The sequence below is a fragment of the Engraulis encrasicolus genome, chromosome 12 (genome assembly GCF_034702125.1).
Source record: "Engraulis encrasicolus isolate BLACKSEA-1 chromosome 12, IST_EnEncr_1.0, whole genome shotgun sequence".
In the NCBI taxonomy this organism is placed as follows: Eukaryota; Metazoa; Chordata; class Actinopteri; order Clupeiformes; family Engraulidae; genus Engraulis; species Engraulis encrasicolus.
The window spans coordinates 28285201-28305200 of NC_085868.1; the positions used below are offsets into that span (position 1 = coordinate 28285201).

The following is a 20000-nucleotide window of genomic DNA, read 5'->3' on the forward strand; positions in this document are numbered from 1 at the left end:
CATGTTGATTAAAGGCCATCTCTGATCTCCGACTACTAGCATATGTCACATGCTGGCTCCTTGTCACTATTGACCATAATCAAATCATAGCCACAGAATTGACATTGGATAACTTGTTTAGTTCACATGGCCCCTGAGGGAATGTCTCATCTAATATGTCTGATGCTGGAATCATTGGAATTGACTGAGCAATTAATCGCCCAGCACTTGTTTGACTGTGGTTGGGTTTGGTTTATTTTTGAATAGAAGGACGCAAAAAGCTCAAGTGACAAATGGAAGGGTCAAAACGGAGGTTATGTCTATAACCATGGTTCTATGAGTTCCGGATGACCGCCAGGCGGTGCTTTAGCACTGAATGATTCATCGCATGCTCATGCAGGTCGAGAGTTAATAACAAAATTGTCACTTGTGACCCGGGTGACGCGCATGCGCATTCCGTCCTACTCCGGAACTTAAGGCATGCGTGCCCCGGAAGTCCTCGCTTGGCAATCTTCTCGTCCGTATTCCGAGTGACAGCCAAGGCCTGGCGGTCATCCGGAACTCATAGAACCATGGTTATAGACATAACCTCCGTTCTATTTCGTTCCTACTGACCGCCAGGCGGTGCTTTAGCACTGGATGACTAGTACCAACATGGTCACGAGGAAGACCAACGCACCCAGTCTGAAGGCTTACGTAGAGCCCCGCAGCGTCGCCGTGGCCAGGGAGTTTCGAGTTGCCACGTTGATCCTGTAGAACCGGGCAAACGTACATGCTGACGTCCAAGATGCCGCCGCGCAGACATCGGGTAGCGGGACCCCCCTCAGGGCCGCCCATGACGTAGCCACACTCCGTGTGGAATGACCTCGAACTCCATGAGGTACCGTCCGGCCGCTGGACGTGTATGCATATGCAATGGCATCTACGATCCACTTCGACAACCTCTGCTTGGATAATGCCTGATCCCGCCTACTCCCAGAGTGGCAGACAAACAGGCAATCGGACTGCCGAGACCCGGCAGTCGTTCTCACATAGCACTCCAAGGCCCGTACCGGGCAGAGCAGGGTATCAGTCAGCTCGTCGTCACCCACCTGGGTGGGAGAGCCGAAGGCCACCAGTCGGAGAGGGACGTTGACATAAGACGTCGGTAAAACCTTTGGCAGAAACGAGGGGTTGGGCCATAGGGTAACCCAAGAGCCCTCAGGGCCCCACTGCAGACATTCCCGGCTAACCGAGAGGGCATGTAACTCACCTACCCTCTTGGCTGAAGCCATTGCCAGGAGGAAGGCCGTCTTCAGAGAAAGCCACTTCAGCTCAGCGTCCTCGAGAGGCTCGAAGGGCGCTCTGCGTAATGCCTCCAGTACTAGGGGCAGATCCCACGGTGGCGTCGGGGCCCGGCGCGGCGGCCTCAGCCGTAGAGCCCCCTTCAGGAAGCGCTTGACCAGCGCATGCGAGCCCACTGTCAGGCCCTCCACCTTGGAGTGCATAGCAGATATCGCCGCCGTGTACACCCTGATGGTGGAAGGTGCGAGACCTCTGTCAAAGAGGGACTGCAGAAATGTAAGGATGGCCGGTACAGTACAAGTCGTCGGCTCCAAGTCCCGTTCGCCGCACCATGCAACGAACAGGTCCCACCTGTTCCTGTATAAGGCATTGGTAGAGGGTGCGCGAGAGTGTGAGATGGTACGCGCAACCGCTGGATCACACACTGCTAGCATGGGGTCGGGCCCCTGAGAGGCCACACCCACAGTTGCAGGCAAGCCGGGTTCGGATGCCAGAGCTGACCGTCCAATTGAGAGAGGAGGTCCATCCGCCGGGGGAGGTGCCACGGCTCCCCGTCCAGCATGCTGTATAGCACTGGAAACCAAGGTCTCCCGGGCCACCGGGGAGCCACAAGGAGGGTCCGGTGGCCGTCTCTCCTGATCCGCTCCAGGGTGGGTAGAATGAGAGGGAGTGGCGGGTAAGCGTAAAGGAGTGTCCTCGGCCACATGTGAGCTAGCGCATCCTGGCCCAGTGGACCCACAGGCTGCCCGAGGGAGAACCACAGAGGGCAGTGAGTAGTTGCGAGTGAGGCGAAAAGGTCCACCTGCGCCAATCCGTACCTGTGCCATATGGCCTGTACCACTTCCGGGTGTAGCCTCCATTCGCCAGGAGGAGGTTGACCCCGGGACAGAAGATCGGCAGCAGAGTTCTGAACGCCGGGCAAGTACATCGCCCTCAGGCTCAGAAGACGCGGATAGGCCCAGGGAAGCAGCCGCTGCGTCAGCCTCAGGGAGGACCGGGACCTCGTCCCCCCTTGGTGGTTGATGTGGTGCACCACCGATGTATTGTCCGACCGCACCAAGACATGTCTCCCCGCAAGCCAGGGTAGGAAATGCTTGAGGGCCATCATGACCGCCAGTAGTTCGAGGTCGTTGATGTGCAGCAGTTGTTGTTGAGGGCTCCATAAGCCGCGAGCAGTCCTGCACTGCCATACTGCACCCCAGCCGGCTAGAGAAGCGTCTGTGGTCAGTACCTCTCTGCGGTGTACAATGAGGCCCATGGGCACCCCGTGAGTCAGGCGGGAGCGCCCCCTCCACGGACGAAGGCAGAGAATGCAGCCGGAGGAAACTTTGATCCGCCTGTGGCGGTGGTGCTGGGGGTGCAAGCCTAGAGCGTTCACCCACACTTGTAGAGGCCTCAGCAAGAGCAGGCCTAGAGGGACAATGCGGGACGCCGCAGTGAGCATACCAAGCAACACTTGAAAGGAGTGAAGTGTGTGGGACGTGCCCCTGCGGAATTGGCTCACCTTTTGGACGATGGCGTCGACTCGTAGGTCGGATGGGCGTGCAGTCATCCGCCGGGAGTCCAACCGGATGCCAAGGAAGACAGTCTCCTGCGCCGGTGTCAGTGAGCTCTTCTTGAGGTTCACGGAGATGCCCAGTGCCGCGACGTGGGCAAGCAGTCTGGCCGAATCCTGGAGTGCCTGCTCCCTGGATTCCGAGCAGAGGAGCCAGTCGTCCAGATATGGAAACACCCGCAGCCCGCTGCTTTGAAGCGGGGCGAGCGCCGCTGCCACCACCCTGGTGAACACCCTGGGTGCCAGGGAAATGCCGAACGGCAGGACTTTGAATTGATAGGCCCGTCCCTCGAAGGCGAATCGCAGGAACTGTCGATGCCGAGGCGCAATGGGCACGTGGAAGTATGCGTCGGTCAGGTCCACGGAGGTGAACCAGTCGCCCTCCCGCACGCCGGACAGCACATCGTCCGTGCGCAGCATACGGAACCTCAAGGTCTTGAGATGTCTGTTGAGGGGCCGCAGGTCTAGAATGGGGCGAAGCCCGCCCCCTTTCTTCGGGATAATAAAGTAAGTGGAATAATACCCACTGTCTTGTGAGGACGGCCCGAGTTCTTCTATCGCCCCCTTGAGTAGGAGGGTCTGGACCTCCTGGCGTAGGGCCAGGGCCGTGATGTTGTCCCGGACCCTGGTCACCCGTACCCCCCGGAACTTCGGCGGTCGGGACCCGAACTGGATGCTGTAACCCCGGGAGACAACAGACAGCACCCAAGGGTCGGATGTTGTCGCTTCCCAGTGTGCCAGTTGGCGACTGGTGAAGCGACCGACCGCCGGGAGGGGGCAGTCACTGGCGCCGGCCCCGCCTACCGCCACCCCTAGGGGGGCGCGGGCTAGGCGAGGTCCCCCAGGAGGACCGCTGGACCGCCGTCGGCTGACGAAATCTGTCACGGGGCGATCGACGGGGCTGTGGGGCAGGAGGAGGTCTCTGGGGAGGCTGGCGTCCAGCGGAGGCAGGTCTCCGTCCTCGAGCGGGGAGCCGATGAAGGCTCGCAAATTGCTGCCTGGCCTGGGTGACTTGCACACCACGTTGCAGCGCGTCCTGGGCAGCAGGTCCAAACAGGTGTCCCGGGACCACAGGTAGTGAGCGGAGGGCCCTCCTATTAGGCTCCGCCAGTGGGGACTGTGCCAGCCAAACTTGTCGCCGTGCCAAGGTCATGTTGGACATGGCTCTGCCCTGCTCCCGCGTCATGTAGGCGAACGCCTGTAGTGCAGCATCCGAGAGGTCGAGGATTGCCTGGTCAACTTCAGCCGTCTGGAGAGACTGGGACAAGGCCAGCAGGACGTGGGACATCGAATTGCCAATGCGGGCCGCGCGCGCGGCCGCGTCATATCCCCGGCAAAGGTAGCCGTCCGTGATGCGGCACTGTGGCAGGGGGCAGCGGGCGTCCGGCCTCAGAGCGTCTTCTGGAGAGACGATCATGGCGGCCAGTGCCGGGTCGACCCCCGGCATGGCATCAAGGCCAAGTGCTGCGGCACCTTGCATGCTGGCCAACGCCCGGTCGTCAGAGGTCCTGTGCGCATAGCGTCTCGGGTCCGCCCAGCAACGTTGTAGTTCGTCCACGTAGGGGGCGGACGGGGGCACAACAAGACCCGCAGGGGTGGCGGGCAGTTGGAAAAACGCACTCCTGGAGGCCGGCTCCGCCGGCTCCGCCGCCGGGACATCAAGCCCCAACTGGGCCAGGGCCATCTTCAGGGCAGGTCTCACCACCGACCCCTGAGCTCTCACAGAGCTCCTCGTGGAGCTACGGCCAGAGACAGGGTCCTCGTCGCCTTCACCACCGGTGCTGGCCGACCGACCGTGCCACGCATCGACCACCGTCAGGCTCTCCGAAGCTCTGGTCGAGATGGCATCCTCATCATGGACTGGCTCCATCGGGGACAGCTCCGGCGGGACCGCCGGAAGTGCAGCCTCAGCAGCAGACGCCGCGGTGGCTGACGCCGTTGTAGTCGGAGCCTCAAGCCGCTGCTGGAGCAGGGCCTTGAGTTCCTCCAGCTCGGAGGCCATCTTGTCCATCCGCTGAGCGACCATGTCCACCTTGGCGACCTTCACCGGAGCCTGGAGGGAAGGCTCGTGTGTGCGTCGCTTCTGAGGGCCGCCATGCCAGGCAGGCTGCCGCGCTCTCTCCACCCGGGCAATCCTGTCTCTCCGGGTGGCCACACTCAGACACATGCAGTGCGTACAAGCCAGTTCAGTGAGTCCCTGTCGCAGGTGGTCGAGGCCAAGGCAGTCAGGACAGTGCTCGTGCCCGTCCTCGGGGTCGAGCGGGGCACGACAGTCCACACAGATCATGAACATAATTGCAGGAGTAGCCGCCGTAGGGGCGCAGACACCCACAGGCACTTGAAAGGTTGACTTTAGGGGCGAAACCACCCTCTGTAAACGACGAAGGGAGTCAGTAACTGCCGTAGAGGCGGAAACACCCTCGGTCAGAGACGGCAGTAAAACACAGGAAAACAGTACAAACTACCGTAGAGGCGGAAACACTCTCGGTCAGGGACTGCAGTAAACTCAGGAAATTAGCATAAACTGCCGTAGAGGCGAAAACACCCTCGGTCAGAGACTGCAGTAAAACTCAGGAAATTAGCATAAACTGCCGTAAAGGCGGAAGCACCCTCGGTCAGAGACTGCAGTAAAACTCAGGAAATTAGTATAAACTGCCGTAGAGGCGGAAACACCCTCGGTCAGAGACTGCAGTAAAACTCAGGAAAGTAACATAAACTGCCGTAGAGGCGGAAACACCCTCGGTCAGAGGCTGCAGTAAAACGCAGGCAAACAGTACACACTGCCGTAGAGGCGCAAACACCCTCGGTCAGAGACTGCCGTAAGACGCAGGAAAATATAGTATAAACTGCCGTGGAGGCGTACACACCCCCGGTCAGAAATACATAGAATGCCCAGTGAAATACCAGTGCGAAATTCTATTTGTCAAGAACAAAAGCGACACTGAAGGAGTGGAAACACGGTAAGGGATAGATGTCAAACTGTCGAGGAGGCGGAAACACCCCTGGACAGCAACAATGAATCAAAACGGAGCGGGAACACCCTCAGTATCAATAACTACCGTGGAGGAGGAAACACCCCCGGTCAGAAATAATCAGAAACAAATCACCGGCACGTAGGCGCAAACACCATTGGCCAGGAAAATCTTACTCTTCAAAAGTAGGGAGGCGACACTGGGAAGTCGCAGACAGCATCCAAAAAAAGGGCCAAACTTATGAAATAGGGAGCCGAGGGGCGAAAACACCCACAGTCCACAATACAGACAACGCGTAACAGTCGAAAGATAACAGCAGTGTAACACAAGAAAGTCATAAACAGAAAGCAGTACTAGCCGAAGCGGCGGAAACGCCACCGGCGTCCGTGGGTAGCCCACGGCGAAATCACCCACGGCCAAACAAACCCAGAATACGACTGTTACCGAGCGTGAAAATATAACACAAGGCGTTTTAAACACAAAATACAAACGATCGCTACAGGCTAACAGGCGAATGCACCCACACCAGAGCAGAACGCCGCATCACATTAGCTACAATGCTAACAATAGCGAGGCGCCGTCAGGTGTGAACACCTGCGAGACGCGCAGCTGGAAATCCTCCGTAGGGCGAAAGCAAGAAAACGCCCGCAGGCATCAGTACTTACCAATGTCGGAGGTCAAAATTGCATGCACGGTCTAAAGGAGGGCGAAAAACATCGCAGCTCCCTGCAAAAAACATAAGACCGGTAATCGGCACGCAAGCTCTCATCAAACCTGATATCGCACGAGAAGATGAAAAGCGAGGACTTCCGGGGCACGCATGCCTTAAGTTCCGGAGTAGGACGGAATGCGCATGCGCGTCACCCGGGTCACAAGTGACAATTTTGTTATTAACTCTCGACCTGCATGAGCATGCGATGAATCATTCAGTGCTAAAGCACCGCCTGGCGGTCAGTAGGAACGAAATAGAAGCGAAAAACACTTTTCCCCCTCAACATGGTTCCTGATGGAAAATAACATGATTTACAGCATGCACACAAACACAGAATAGTACATGTGTTTGTGTATGTTGTGGGTGTGTTTGATGGAGAAGGGGAATAGACCTATGCCCAGGGTGTGAGAAAGGGAAATGAAAAGATAGAAAGGAATTCACTTTCAATGTCTCTTTTAAAGTGTGTGTTGTGTTTGTTTGTTTGTGTATGTGTGTGTGTTTGTTTGTGTGCGTGCCCATGTGCCTGCGCGTCTGTGTTGCCTGTGTGTGTGTGTGTGTGTGTGTGTGTGTGTGTGTGTGTGTGTGTGTGTGTGTGTGTGTGTGTGTGTGTGTGTGTGTGTGTGTGCGTGTGTGTGCGTGTGTGTGCATGCGCGCGCTGCCTCTGTGTGCGCGCGCGTGTGTGTGTGTGTGTGTACTGCTCACTTTCTACAGTTATAGGCAGTCTGCATATATGGAGAAGGAGATGCCACTTGTATCCTTGAAGAGACTGTAGACCACCATCATTTTGGTTTTAAAAGACACATTATTGCTTCTTAAACATTGTTTGGGGCGCTGTATTATTTTCTCAATCATTATTGGTCCTCCCAAATAAACGTGTGTGTGTGTGTGTGTGTGTGTGTGTGTGTGTGTGTGTGTGTGTGTGTGTGTGTGTGTGTGTGTGTGTGTGTGTGTGTGTGTGTGTGTGTGTGTGTGTGTGTGTGTGTGTGTGTGTGTGTGTGTGTGTGTGTGTGTTGTGTAGGTGGCTGAGGGTCAGGAGATCTGTGTTATTGAAGCCATGAAGATGCAGAACAGCATGACTGCTGCCAAGACAGCCAAGGTCAGTACACACTGCTACACGCATCACTAACACACACACACTTACCACGCATGCACTTACCACGCACACACACTTACCGCACACGCACATACACACACACACATATACACGCACACTAGCCACCGCTACTCTTATCACTGACACACACTTGCCACACGCACACACTTTCCACACACACTTTCCACACACACTTTCCACACACACACACACACACACACACACACACACACACACACACACACACACACACACACACACACACACAGCCTCAGGCTCAGTAGCCACTGCTGTACTGACAAGTACAAACTCAATCCTCATACTCGTCTGTGAGGATGGCCCCACTTGGGATACACTAACCCTTTCTGTGTACGCGTGTGTGTTCAGGCATGTTAACTTATTTATGAGAACCCATCACAACACTTAACACTGAAATAGGCAAACCCATCACCACAGTGAGCACATCTTGCCTGGAGAGGAGAGTCACAACCCATCATGCTGTGTCTGTGTGCTCTCCTTTTGTTTGTCGGCTGAGGAAATGTATGCATAAAGATGTGTGTTCATGTAATATCACAAGGATTGCAAGGATTTTTATTTGTTACATTTTGAGAAATGCTATCAAAGCTGTAACGTGCAGTGAAACTACAGTTGTGCTAGCTAGGCACCTTTATTTTTTTTTCTGGGGATGAATATGACAGTCATTCACGTGCTATGGAAATGATGGAAAATACCAAACAGCGACATGAAAAGAACACACGAACACTCCGCCATGTGGTATTTACCACTGGGCAACTCATAGAACACTTAACGCCACTAAAAATGTGTCACAAAGTGGTTAGTCGTATGTTTGGCAATTTCAAGCATGCACACTAACAACGTCGTCAAGATAAACAGGAACACCTTCTATTTTTACTGTCTATGACAGTGTGTTGTAAACTTTTCTTTTCTGAAGAATGTACCATGTAAGCCTTGTACCGTGATTGTTTGTGTGTTTGATTGTTTAAATAAAAAGCTTAAATTACAATACGACAGCAAAAGGACTTGGAACACAACACCCTTGTAATTTCCAATTTCAAGTAGAAAGTATCATCTTTCCCATGACACGTGAATGAACCATTAATCTATACACTAACCTATTCCTGTGCACTTTGTATAGTGATCTTGGTGTCTTTTGAAAGTCGCTTTGGTTTTAAAGCGTCTGCCAAATGCAATTTAATGTAACAAAAAACTCCCTGCTAAACTTCCCAGGTGAAGAGTGTCCACTGCAAAGCTGGGGAGACAGTTGGAGAGGGCGACCTTCTGGTGGAGCTGGAGTAGGCCGGAGATGAAGAGCCTCCACCCAACTCAACACAACCAGCCACCCGCTCACCTCCACACCTCGGCGGCCAGTACTGCACAAGCTGTCCACCCCATCCGTCGACCTGCTGAGCCAGACACCAGACCCCCCATGCCACATGCTCAACAACTCAGCCCCCCACCCCCCAGAATGGTCCCTGTAGTGTAGCGTCTAGACGGAACATTCCCTTATTTTAGATTCTATTTGGGTTAAACCAGGGTAGTTGTTAGCTGTCTTTTTCTATTTGTTGTTTTTCTGCCCTCGTTCTATTTTCCTTTCCTACTGTATATCCTCATCGCAGCTCATCAGTCTGAAAGGTTTATTAGTTCACGTTACAGTACTCTACATAGGGAGCAAGATCGTATCGCTCACACGTTACATAGTGAACTACTGTACTGTATGTGGTGAACACGTGAACATCTCGGTCTTGGCACAAACTTCTTTTCTGTAGGATTTACCACTATGTGCTTCATCTATTACACTCACACTAACCTGCATTATCTATGTGCCTTCTTGGTTTTATCAACCTTTTTTAAAATCTGAGCTGGGACTTTACAATGATATAACAGTCCAGACACCAGCTTCCTTACACCGATGGACGTGATGGAACTACTTCCAAACTTCCAAATACCGTGAGTTATTGGGTCACTTGATCAACCAGGCCAGCATTCTTGGGGTTCCTCCCCCTTCAGACCAGGGTGAGGGGTGTGTCGAAGCCCCCTATGCCTTATAGTTAGGCTCAGTCTGCTGTTGGCCCCCGATGAGAACGTGATCTGTTCTGGTACATCATCTTGTATCTTTCAGCTTCAATCTCTGTCTATATCTTCTAAAATCTCACTTTTGGGTCATAGGAAATGAAATCATGATCTTCTAGGATTTGATAGAGTAGAATGTTTGGAATAGAATGTATCAATAGTAGCTTGAGTTCTGTTTTCTTTTTTCCTTTGTTTTTGTTTTGTTTTCGTGTGTGACAAAACTGTGCAGTCTCACTGAGATGTTTTCCCTCCCATTCCCTCCCCACCCCATCCCGTCAAAAACAAAACAGAGCCAAAAGGTGCAGCAGTGTACAGAGGCAGCCAAGACAAACAAGAGTGAAACTATTATTCCCTAGGCACTCACAATGTAGCAGGGGTAACGAGGGAGGATGTCTAGTTGTAGACACCTGTGCGTGTGCGTGTGCTTCTGTGTGTGTATGTGTCTGTGTGTGTGTGTGCAAGATCGAGCGCGACTCTTTGTGTGTTAACATCCCGTTGCTGATGTATTTGTGGAGGACTGATGGAGGTCGCTGGCTGCACAGAGTGCGTTGGCGAGAGCTGGATATCCGTTACGCTAGGCAGAAGGTTGCTCCCGCTAATGTATTGCCCTCTGCAGCACTCCAGGCCAGCGAACGCTGACCCCTTTATCACCTTCAACCTTCACCTTTGACCCCTAGCGCTCGGGCTGCCCTGCACTATAGTCGCTCTAACCTAAGCCCTCGTTCTGGTTTTCCCGATCTGTTTGTAAATGGTTTTTCTGAGAAAAGGTTTTTGTAATAAATATTCTAAAAGGGGAATAAAGAGTTTCCACCTGAACAAGTGCATTAAAGAAATGTGATCTTTTACATGGTGTTTGGTCCGTTTTTCATGTTTGATGTGGTCTTGTTTTTGTTGGGTTTTTTTTGCACAGATGGTACCAGACCGATGTAGTGTGAGTGGGTGAAGTGATGTTTCAGAACAGGAGTTGGTTTAGTGTGTCCTGCCATTGATTCCAGCAGGGAAGCCGGCAGGGAGGGGCAGAGGGGTCACTTGTCCCTGGCACAGAGAGAGGGAGAGGGGGCCCAGAATTGGATCCTCATTACATTGTATGTATTGTGTTAAGGGCTCTTTCAGATGTCTTTGTCCTGGGCCCAGCCAAAGCTGTCAGCGGTCCTGGATTCCAATCCGTGTGGTCTAATAGGTCCTGAAGGCATGCCACTATAATGGGCTGAGGCAGACATCCCACATTCACAGACTAAAAGACCTGCCATTTGATGTTCATATTCACTCTTGTTTGTTCCAGCCAATTCACTGACCCATATGATCCCTATAGCTAGATGTTAGTGAAATGTATTGCTTTGAGAAAACAGTCAGCCAAAAGGAATATGTTGCAGGACCTTGACTATCCCAAGCTAGTTTGTCTGCCACAGAGGGACATTTTATAATTTACAGCTTTAGGGATATGCTATGATGACCGCTAGGCTACAGTTTGCTGTAGGCCTTCATGGAACAGTCTGTGACAAAATTATACAAGTATGGATGACTCAAACCAAAAATGAAGGATAATATGTGACTGTTAACTGTGGAGAGCACCATTAGCAAGATTTAAAAATCCACTCGTATGGCAGACTTATTTTTCAGGTCAAGTCTGCAATTATTGACCCTAACCCTAACCCTACCCCCCCCAGGCAGCAGCCATATCTAGCCTGTGAGTCAATCCAACCCTGTTCAACACATAATAACATGGTCGTGGTTCGAAGAGACATAGTCATGAAGCCAATCCATGTTTATTTTAAATACTGTTTTAAATGCTGCTTTTAGAAATAATTAGCTCCGCATGAATCATGTTTGAAAATAAGATTTTTTTTTGCTTGCTAATGTACGTTAACAATGTCTCCAGTCCAGAGGTCAAACACTTCACTGCTTTTCAGTCTGATTGCAAAACTCCTCGCCTCACTTGGCTCTGGCTATACACTGTACTGTAGGCCTACATTTTAATTAATGGAGGTGCACTTGGCAAACAATAAGGCTGAATACTTCTCGCTTGCTCGAAGTTGCTATGCATTGTTATCACACATTTAGATTGGGACGGTCGGAGTGCTGCCTTAGCGCCAGAGTCATTATTAACCTGGAAGAACAAGAGGCTTCATAGACTGGTAATTGTTGTGGAAAAAAATGTGTGAATGGATTATATGCTTGCATGTCTCACAGCTCTTTGAAAGTCAAAAGCCAGCCATGATTAAATTTAATTAGTACGGTCTTTAGTAGTGGTCTGAAATTAAAATGGAAGCTCCCCGACAACCAAACGCTGCACAGCATTTTGGCAGCTCTGTCAACTGCTGTTACTCCTGCTGAGAAAACATGGACTGATGCAACAGTCTGCCTCCATCCATCATCGAGCTAAAAACCAAGGCGGAATTAATCAATACAACATTTCATCATCAACTCATTTTAATGTAGCAACATCTTTTTTTTAATAACATTTATGCACATATTTTACAAAAGAGGAGGAAGAAAAAACAAAAAACGAGTCCCCAAAAAGAGAGTTCTTGTCCCAGCACTGACGGCCACAAGAGACTGTCACGTTTCTCAGGGGTTGTCATCATGTCTATGGTAACACAGAGTCGAGAAGAAGAGAAACCACTTTTCAAAGGCCACTATGACCATGGTCCTCCCTTGAACAATTTGACGACACCCAGCAGATAGAGTTAAAATGAAATCACCATACTGTCTTTGGCCTACACATTTGCTTTTTCTTTTTTCTTTTTCATTCAAAGACAATTCAACCACAGATGACAATAAAACAGAGAGATTTCCTCTTTCATTGGTCTGTTGTTGCGTTGGATAGGTTATTCTTTTGTTTTTTTTTTCTTCTGAGGAGAGGTACATGCCTGGGATTGTGTGCATGAGTTGTATGCTTTGTTGAAACTCGATTGCAACCCTATTACACTTGGAACCCTGAGAAGACCAGAGCTTACAGATGAAGATGTGAAGACCTCTTGGTGTGTGTGTGTGTGTGTGTGCGTGCGTGCGTGTGTGTGAACCTGTATTCTCTTGACGATTTGTGCTTGGACTGCTGATGGCGATAGAGCATTGGCCTACTGAAATAACTGTGACAACAGTTGTCAATCACTATGGCAGGATGAGGATCGAGACGTTTCTACCTCGGCGCTCTCTTGAAGATCGGTGCTACTCAATTTCCCCCATCACAACCCCCAACATCTCTAGACTACAAAAAGCTCGCCTTTTCGCTCTCCTTCAGTTCACACACCTATGTCAAACAAAAAAATAATAAAAAATATCCGGTCCGTAGAGCTAAGTTTAAAAATCTATCTCCCCCATGTCCAGTCTTGTCATTGTATCCCCCACCATGCTTGGCAGATTTTCAAAGATGATACAAGTCTCTGTGTGGCCTGGAAACAACAGCATTGAGTTTGATCTGAAATTCCTCTTTTTTTTTAAATTCGTCTTTTTGCATTTATGTAAAAAAAAAAAAACCTGCTCTTCATATAAAGGGCAGAGAGCGCCACCAGGCAGGCGAGAGAGGAGAGAGGAAGGGAGGGGGGAGCTGGATTGTGGATTGGATCCTCTTGAGACGCATTGGTGGGTAAGGCCTCCGCTGCTGCTGCTGCTGCTGCTGCTGCTGTTGGTATCTCCCATAGATATGAACACTAGATGCCAGGGGTGCGTTTCTCGAAAGCGTAGTTGCAACTTACAGCCAATGGGAAATTGCATTAAAAACAACAAAGTAGCTAATGTAGTTAGCAACTATGGTTTTAAGAAATGCACCCCTGGTTGCCTAGCCACTCCTTTGTATTGGAACAAATGGCTTGCCGCCATGTTTATCCAGTACAACGCCAAGTGTAAGTGTAAGTGATGGTATGAATCATAAGATACCGACAAGACGGCGACGGCATGGTTGGGCCACGGCAAAAGGCTAAACATGGAGTCTAGTGTTCATATCTACGTATGGGTGGGTCCAATGACTGTCTATTAGAATGGACACCAACGTCACATTCTAATCAGTTGGGCAATTTTGAAGCATTTTCAACTGTCAATTTGACAAGAAACAAAAAACAAAACAAAACAGATTTCCTGTTTGGAAATACGAATCTGAAATATGCACTCAGTATCAGGACAGAGCAAGATATCGAGTACGAGCATTCATCTCTGATTTGCTTTTCAAACCAGGAAATCTGTTTTTTTTTTGGTCGCAAAATCGACAGTTGAAAAAAAAAATGCTTCAAATCTGTTTAACTGGTCCTTGTCCATACAACATGTGCAGTCATCAGCATTAGCTCTCTGCCTCCTCAGACCGTAGTGACCCTCATCACCACCTCACGGTTGGCCGGGTCCCTAGGGGGCGACTGGGCCAGGGCCTGTGTCTGGGCCTCTGCCTGGGCCTCTGCCTGGGGCTGCTGCTGGGGCTGCTGCTGCTGCTGGGTGCGGGACTCCGCGGGCTGCCTCAGCAGACTCAGCCTCTGGAGGATACTGTACGCGCAGTGGTTGCTGCTGGGCTGCTCCGTGTCCGCCTCGGGCTCTGGCCCGCTGATGGGCACCGCCGTGGTGGCCGTGGGGGTGGCGGTGGCCGCCAGGATGATGGAGGAAAGGGACGGGGAGCGCTCGGCCAGGTCGGAGCCCAGGCCCAGGCCGTTGAGGGCCCCCGCTGCTGTGCCGGCGCTGCGGAGCCCCCCCGGGAAGGCGGCCAGGCTGCGGAGGCTGGCAGCGCCGCCTTTCTGGTGGTCGTCGATGTCCTTCATCTTGTCGTAGTTGAGCACCTTCCACTGCTGGTTGACGGCCTGCCAGCGGTTGAAGATGCGGAACACGGACGGGCCCTCGTGGATGATCAGCGCTGCGGAGACAGCAGAGGGGAGATAACATTACAACAACTATCACAGATACACACACACACACACACAAACACACACACACACACACAGATGGGCCCTCGTGATCAGCGCTGTGGAGAGAGCAGAGGGGAGAGAACATTACAACAACTATCACAGATATGCACAGACACACTCACATACACACACGCACACGCACACACACACACACACACACACACACACACACACACACACACACACACACACACACACACACACACACACACACACACACACACACACACACACACACACACACACACACACACACACAATAATAACAATAATCAGAACTGTGAGAAAAAGTACTCTCTCACATACAGACACACACAAGCAAATACAGTCAACCTGACGATGCCTCCGTGGGAGATCAGAGGGGTGGTGACTGGAGAGAAAGACTGGAGGTACACCAGTCACACACAGACAAAGAAATACACTGACACACACACACACACACAGTACACCCTGGTGGAGGATGTGAGAGAGAAAGTGACGGGAAAGAGAAGATTATGGTATTCAGACAGACAGACAGACAAATGCACACACACACACACACACACACACACACACACACACACACACACACACACACACACACACACACACACACACACACACACACACACACACACACACACACACACACACACACACACACACACACACACACACACACACACACTTGCCCTTGTGGCTGTCTATGCTGTCAACGCAGAGCTGTTCTGCACATCCTCTGTAAGCATGTGAGTGTGACTGTGCGCGATACAAAAAGATAAAGGGAGAGCGTTACATGAGAAATTACGCTGGTGCGTGTTTGAGAGAGAGAGGAGGAGAGGGGACAGATTGTGAAATTGCATGGGTGTTTGCACGTGTGTGTGTGTGTGTGTGTGTGTGTGTGTGTGTGTGTGTGTGTGTGTGTGTGTGTGTGTGTGTGTGTGTGTGTGTGTGTGTGTGTGTGTGTGTGTGTGTGTGTGTGCGTGCGCGCGTCTGTGTGTGTGTGAATCTTCAGTCTACATGCAATCCTCCGCTCTCCACTCCCCAATCTGTCGCCCTAATGGAGAGGAGCCTTCTGCTCTATTTTTGGTGGCTGCGTCTCCATCTCCGCTGCCAATGAAACTAATTCAATTCCAACCTGTGCTGGAGGTTTGCAAACTCAACTGATGGTGGGGAAAGGAGGTTTGCAGGCAAACACAAGCTTGGCACTGCTGAAACTATCTGTACTGTAGAGATTGCAAGAGGTAAGGAGTTGAATTAGGACTGTCCTAATAAGCTCTGAGTGATTTGGTGTCCACAAAGGTGTGCCATATAGTGTGCATGGGCATAAGCAGAGTTTGGCTTGTGCATTTTGGGGGGGGCGCAAAAATATAATAGGAATAATATTATATCACAAAAATATAATAGGATTCAAACTAGCATGTCTTTTGTCATTTTTAGCATTTGAAATATCAGTACGTTTAAATTATAACATTTAAACTACACCCATGTGTATGGGTCTGTGAACTTTCGGTGTATTTTGATTAATTAACATTAATGTGTATGGGTGGGTTTATTTATGTGCGTGGAGAGTACCTACGTCTTTATGTGTGACCCAATAAGTGAGTTTTGTATGCGTGGGTGCAAGTTTAAGTCTACACAGGCGTGTGTGGTTGAAATGAGAAGTGAGGGTTGAGCAGTTTGTACAAATTGAGGAAATGTAGTTTCAAAGTGAGAGGTCCGCACACTTAAAATCCTTTTTGCTCAAAGTGTGCGGACCTCTGACTTTGAAACTACAGTCAGCCTTTGTCCTGCACCTTTTCCTGGGATGTGCACAACCTTCACCTTCAACAAAAAATTGAGGAAATGGCATACAGTGAATGGTGAATGTTCGTGGCCAATCAGCTGAAGTGTGTCGTGACTCCTCGTGTCAGGTCCCAGCCCTCTGTGTAAAAATGTGTCACGGCCTGGATGCCACCGCAGGGGCCGGGACGAGAGGGCCACCACCCTGTACTCTGCCGATAAGATTCCTGAGGTGCAGAGAGGGGAGTTCAGTTTTGGCAGGAGAATACTGAATGACTCTTGGGGTGAATTGCAGAGGGGAGGTTTGGCAGACTGAGGCATGCAGATGTGAGTGAGGTCTATGGTTTTTTTTAGCCTAGCCTGGCTTTCAGGGGTGTTGGCCAGTTCCCATCCTGGTTCTGAATGATGGGAAGTGGGATGGAAAAGGTGTGTGTGTGTGTGTGTGTGTGTGTGTGTGTGTGTGTGTGTGTGTGTGTGTGTGTGTGTGTGTGTGTGTGTGTGTGTGTGTGTGTGTGTGTGTGTGTGTGTGTGTGTGTGTGTGTGTGTGTGTGTGTGCACATGTACGCGTGCGCGCATGCATACACTGCGTGCGTGTGTGTGTTCAGCATTTTCATGCAGATATCTCTCTCTCTAACTCTCACTCTCTCTCTCATTCTCACCCTCTCACTCTCACCCTCTCACTCTCACTCTCACCCTCTCTCTCTCTCTCTCCCCCCCCCCCCCCTCTCTCTCTCTCTCCACTCCCCACAAAGTCTGATCCAACTGTGGAGGCAACTGGATGTAAATCCCCAAAGCTGCTTCCGATTTTTCACATTCTGGAGACGTGCCCAAGGAGCCCAATGTTTTCTTCTCAGCCCCTTTCCCTTTTCCCCCATCTCCTCTTAGCCCTGACTCCCCGAAAATATAATTAGGGATTTTTCCTCCTCCATCTGTACTGTATTTCCTCCATCTCTCGGTCTGTCTGTCTGTCTGTCTGTTTCTGTGTGTCTCTGTCTCTCTCTCCCTCTCTCTCTTATTCCCTCTCACCCCCACCGCTCACTCTCTTTCTCTCCCTCCTTTTCTTTGACTCTGCCTCTCTCTCTCTCTCTCTCTCTCTCTCTCTCTCTCTCTCTCTCTCTCTCTCTCTATCAGTCCTCCTTCTGCTTCTGCTTCTCCTCCTCCACTCCTCTTTCCCTCTTTTGCTCCAGGCATCTCTGCCAGCTGCATGGGAGGAGAGAGAGAGAGAGAGAGAGAGAGAGAGAGAGAGAGAGAGAGAGAGAGAGAGAATTTGTGAGAGAAAGACCATGAAGAGTGGGAGTGAGAGGAAATGAGAGAGAGAGAGAGAGAGAGAGAGAGAGAAAGAGAGAGCATGAAGGGTGGGAGTGAGAGGGAATGAGATAGTGAGAGAGAGAGAGAGAGAGAGAGAGAGAGAGAGAGAGAGAGAGAGAGAGAGAGAGAGAGAGAGTGAGAGAGAGAGAAAAGAGTGTGGTTCTTTCCCAGCCCTTGGCGACCCAAACTCGCTGCATCAGCAGCTCACCTGCCTGCTCTTTTATTTCTTTTCTCTTTTTTCCCTTCTTTAATCCCCGTTCTCTCTCTACTCCCCAGGGGCGCTGGGTATTACTGTCTTCCAGCCTAATTATAATGTCTAAGTCTTCACGTCCCCAAGACCAGCCAGCCAGCCAGCCAGCCAGCCAGCCAGCCTCAGCACCCAGGTGTGGAGAGGGACGATGGGATGGATTGGTGTTCATGACCCTTGTGGTGTGTGTGTGTCCATGTGAGAGAGAGAGAGAGGGAGAGAGAGAGAGAGAGAGAGAGAGAGAGACAGACAGAAGAGTGAGAGAGGTAGATAGGGAGACTGAGTGTGTGAGAGAGAGAGAGAGAGAGAGAGAGAGAGAGAGAGAGAGAGAGAGAGAGAGAGAGAGAGAGAGAGAGAGAGAGAGAGAGAGAGAGAGAACCATCACAAAAAAATCACCCATTTCAATGCTGCTTTTCAGCATAAACAATCTGCTTACTGCCCTGACAGAACTACTAATCCCATGCATCCAAACTATAAAATGCTTGGAAAGGAATATGCAATTATAGCATCTCTAACACTGAGGATGTACTTTGTGTGATTCTCCTCATGGCCACAGGGGGAGTGTTTATCAGGTACCGTCCCAAGCTTCATGTTACGCAACACTAACATAGCAATGTGAACCCAAATAACACTGGCCCATTTTTTTTTCATGGGCAGCCCAGGCTTCAGACTGTCTGCATTAAATGTAGCTCACGCTCCGTCTCCCTCTAAAAACTCGGCCGACAAAGGGCCATCCACTTGAAAAAACAAAAAAAAAGAAAAGAAAAGAAAAGGGAGCCCCGCTGACTGGCATGGCAAGCCGCCAATCACACTGTTCCATTTTTACCATCAGGACAAATGGGGAAAAAAAGGGGCTGCACTGATACACTGTTGCTATGTTACTTGCTAAACATAGCGGACTAGGAGAAAAAAAGAAATATTATTATTCACCCACATTAGATACTATTCATGTGGGTCCTCTATTCCAAAACGAGTAGCAATCCACCCCCACTCCCAGCACAGTTGGGCTGAAAACAGTGTTTTGTGTGCTCCAGTCACCTCTGGCCGGACCAGCTTGAGTACAGTACTTGGTTTATGATCAGCCTCATTCCCCCTTTGTGTGAGGACAGGGTTGCTGATGGCTTTGGCTGGGGCCCGCGCCACAGTCATCTGAAAGTAGCCTGATTTTCATAGACTTTCAAATCTCTTCGAGACTTGGTCTGAACAAGAGCATAACAAATAAGATTTCCCAAACGGCATGGTTGACCCACCTCCCTTTGTTTGCTATTGGTTGTTTGCTTCACGACAAAGTGGGAGGAGTTACCGATTTTTCTGGAGCGAATATTTGTATTGCTCCTGGCCTGACTAGAAGCAATGCTGAAGGTGTTGCGTCACGAGGAGGGCGTGGCCTGGCTAGGGGCCCGGGCCACAGTCATCTGAAAGCCCCCTCCACCCAGCACATGCAATAAATGAGGAGCCGGTTCACCTGGGCAAATGACCCCTTTGTCCCCCTTGCTGGCTTTGTGAGAACCATCTAATCCACAAGGCCACAAGACAGACAGATTGCAGTCATACGTTAACAGGATGCACCTGCAAACACTCCAGAACAGATCTTCACTTTGCTCCCATCAACATGACCTACCGTGACTCATCTTGGTCTGCCTATCTTTCATCCTTGACAAAAGGGCCTATTGGAGTGAGGGATTGGCTTTGGTAGATGGGTACCTCATACTATACTTCATATTGTTCAGCACGTCTGGCCTTGTTCTATTGAGAAATGTTTTCCTCCTGGCAGGTGCAGACTCTGCTGGAGTTTACGGTTGGCTTGGCCTTTAACCAGTCAGTAATGTCTGGTCATGAAGATGTGTGTAATTACCCAGACATAAGGCAGATGTGTGGGTTTTTGTGTGTGTCTTTTTTGTCTTTTATTAGTTTATTTATCATAGGACAGTGAAGGATTAGACAGGAAGTGAGTGGGGGAGAGAGAGATGGGGAAGGTTCGACAAAGGACCCGGTCCGGAATCGAACCCGGGTCGCCGGCGTAGCAGCCCAGTGCCCTGCTGTTAGAGCCGGACCAGATGTGTTATGATCATATAATATAATATAGGCCTATTACTTAATATTCAAATGGAGTCA

The 20000-nt window shown here is 50.6% G+C and overlaps 2 protein-coding genes across 4 annotated transcripts in view; one reads left to right on the top strand and one right to left on the bottom strand.

Moving 5' to 3' along the window:
- pcca (propionyl-CoA carboxylase subunit alpha) overlaps positions 1–10531 on the top strand; it is a 75307-nt gene extending 64776 nt beyond the window's left edge. Inside the window, exons 22-23 of the mRNA XM_063212042.1 lie at positions 7521–7598; positions 8844–10531. Coding sequence (XP_063068112.1) covers positions 7521–7598; positions 8844–8912 — 147 coding nt within the window. The 3' untranslated portion in view covers positions 8913–10531. The remainder of the gene's footprint in view (positions 1–7520; positions 7599–8843) is intronic.
- Positions 10532–12095: 1564 nt separating this feature from the next.
- marchf4a (membrane-associated ring finger (C3HC4) 4a) overlaps positions 12096–20000 on the bottom strand; it is a 46221-nt gene continuing 38316 nt past the window's right edge. For all 3 annotated transcript variants that reach the window (XM_063212045.1, XM_063212044.1, XM_063212043.1), the window contains one exon: positions 12096–14517. In XM_063212045.1, coding sequence (XP_063068115.1) covers positions 13976–14517 — 542 coding nt within the window. In that variant the 3' untranslated portion in view covers positions 12096–13975. The remainder of the gene's footprint in view (positions 14518–20000) is intronic.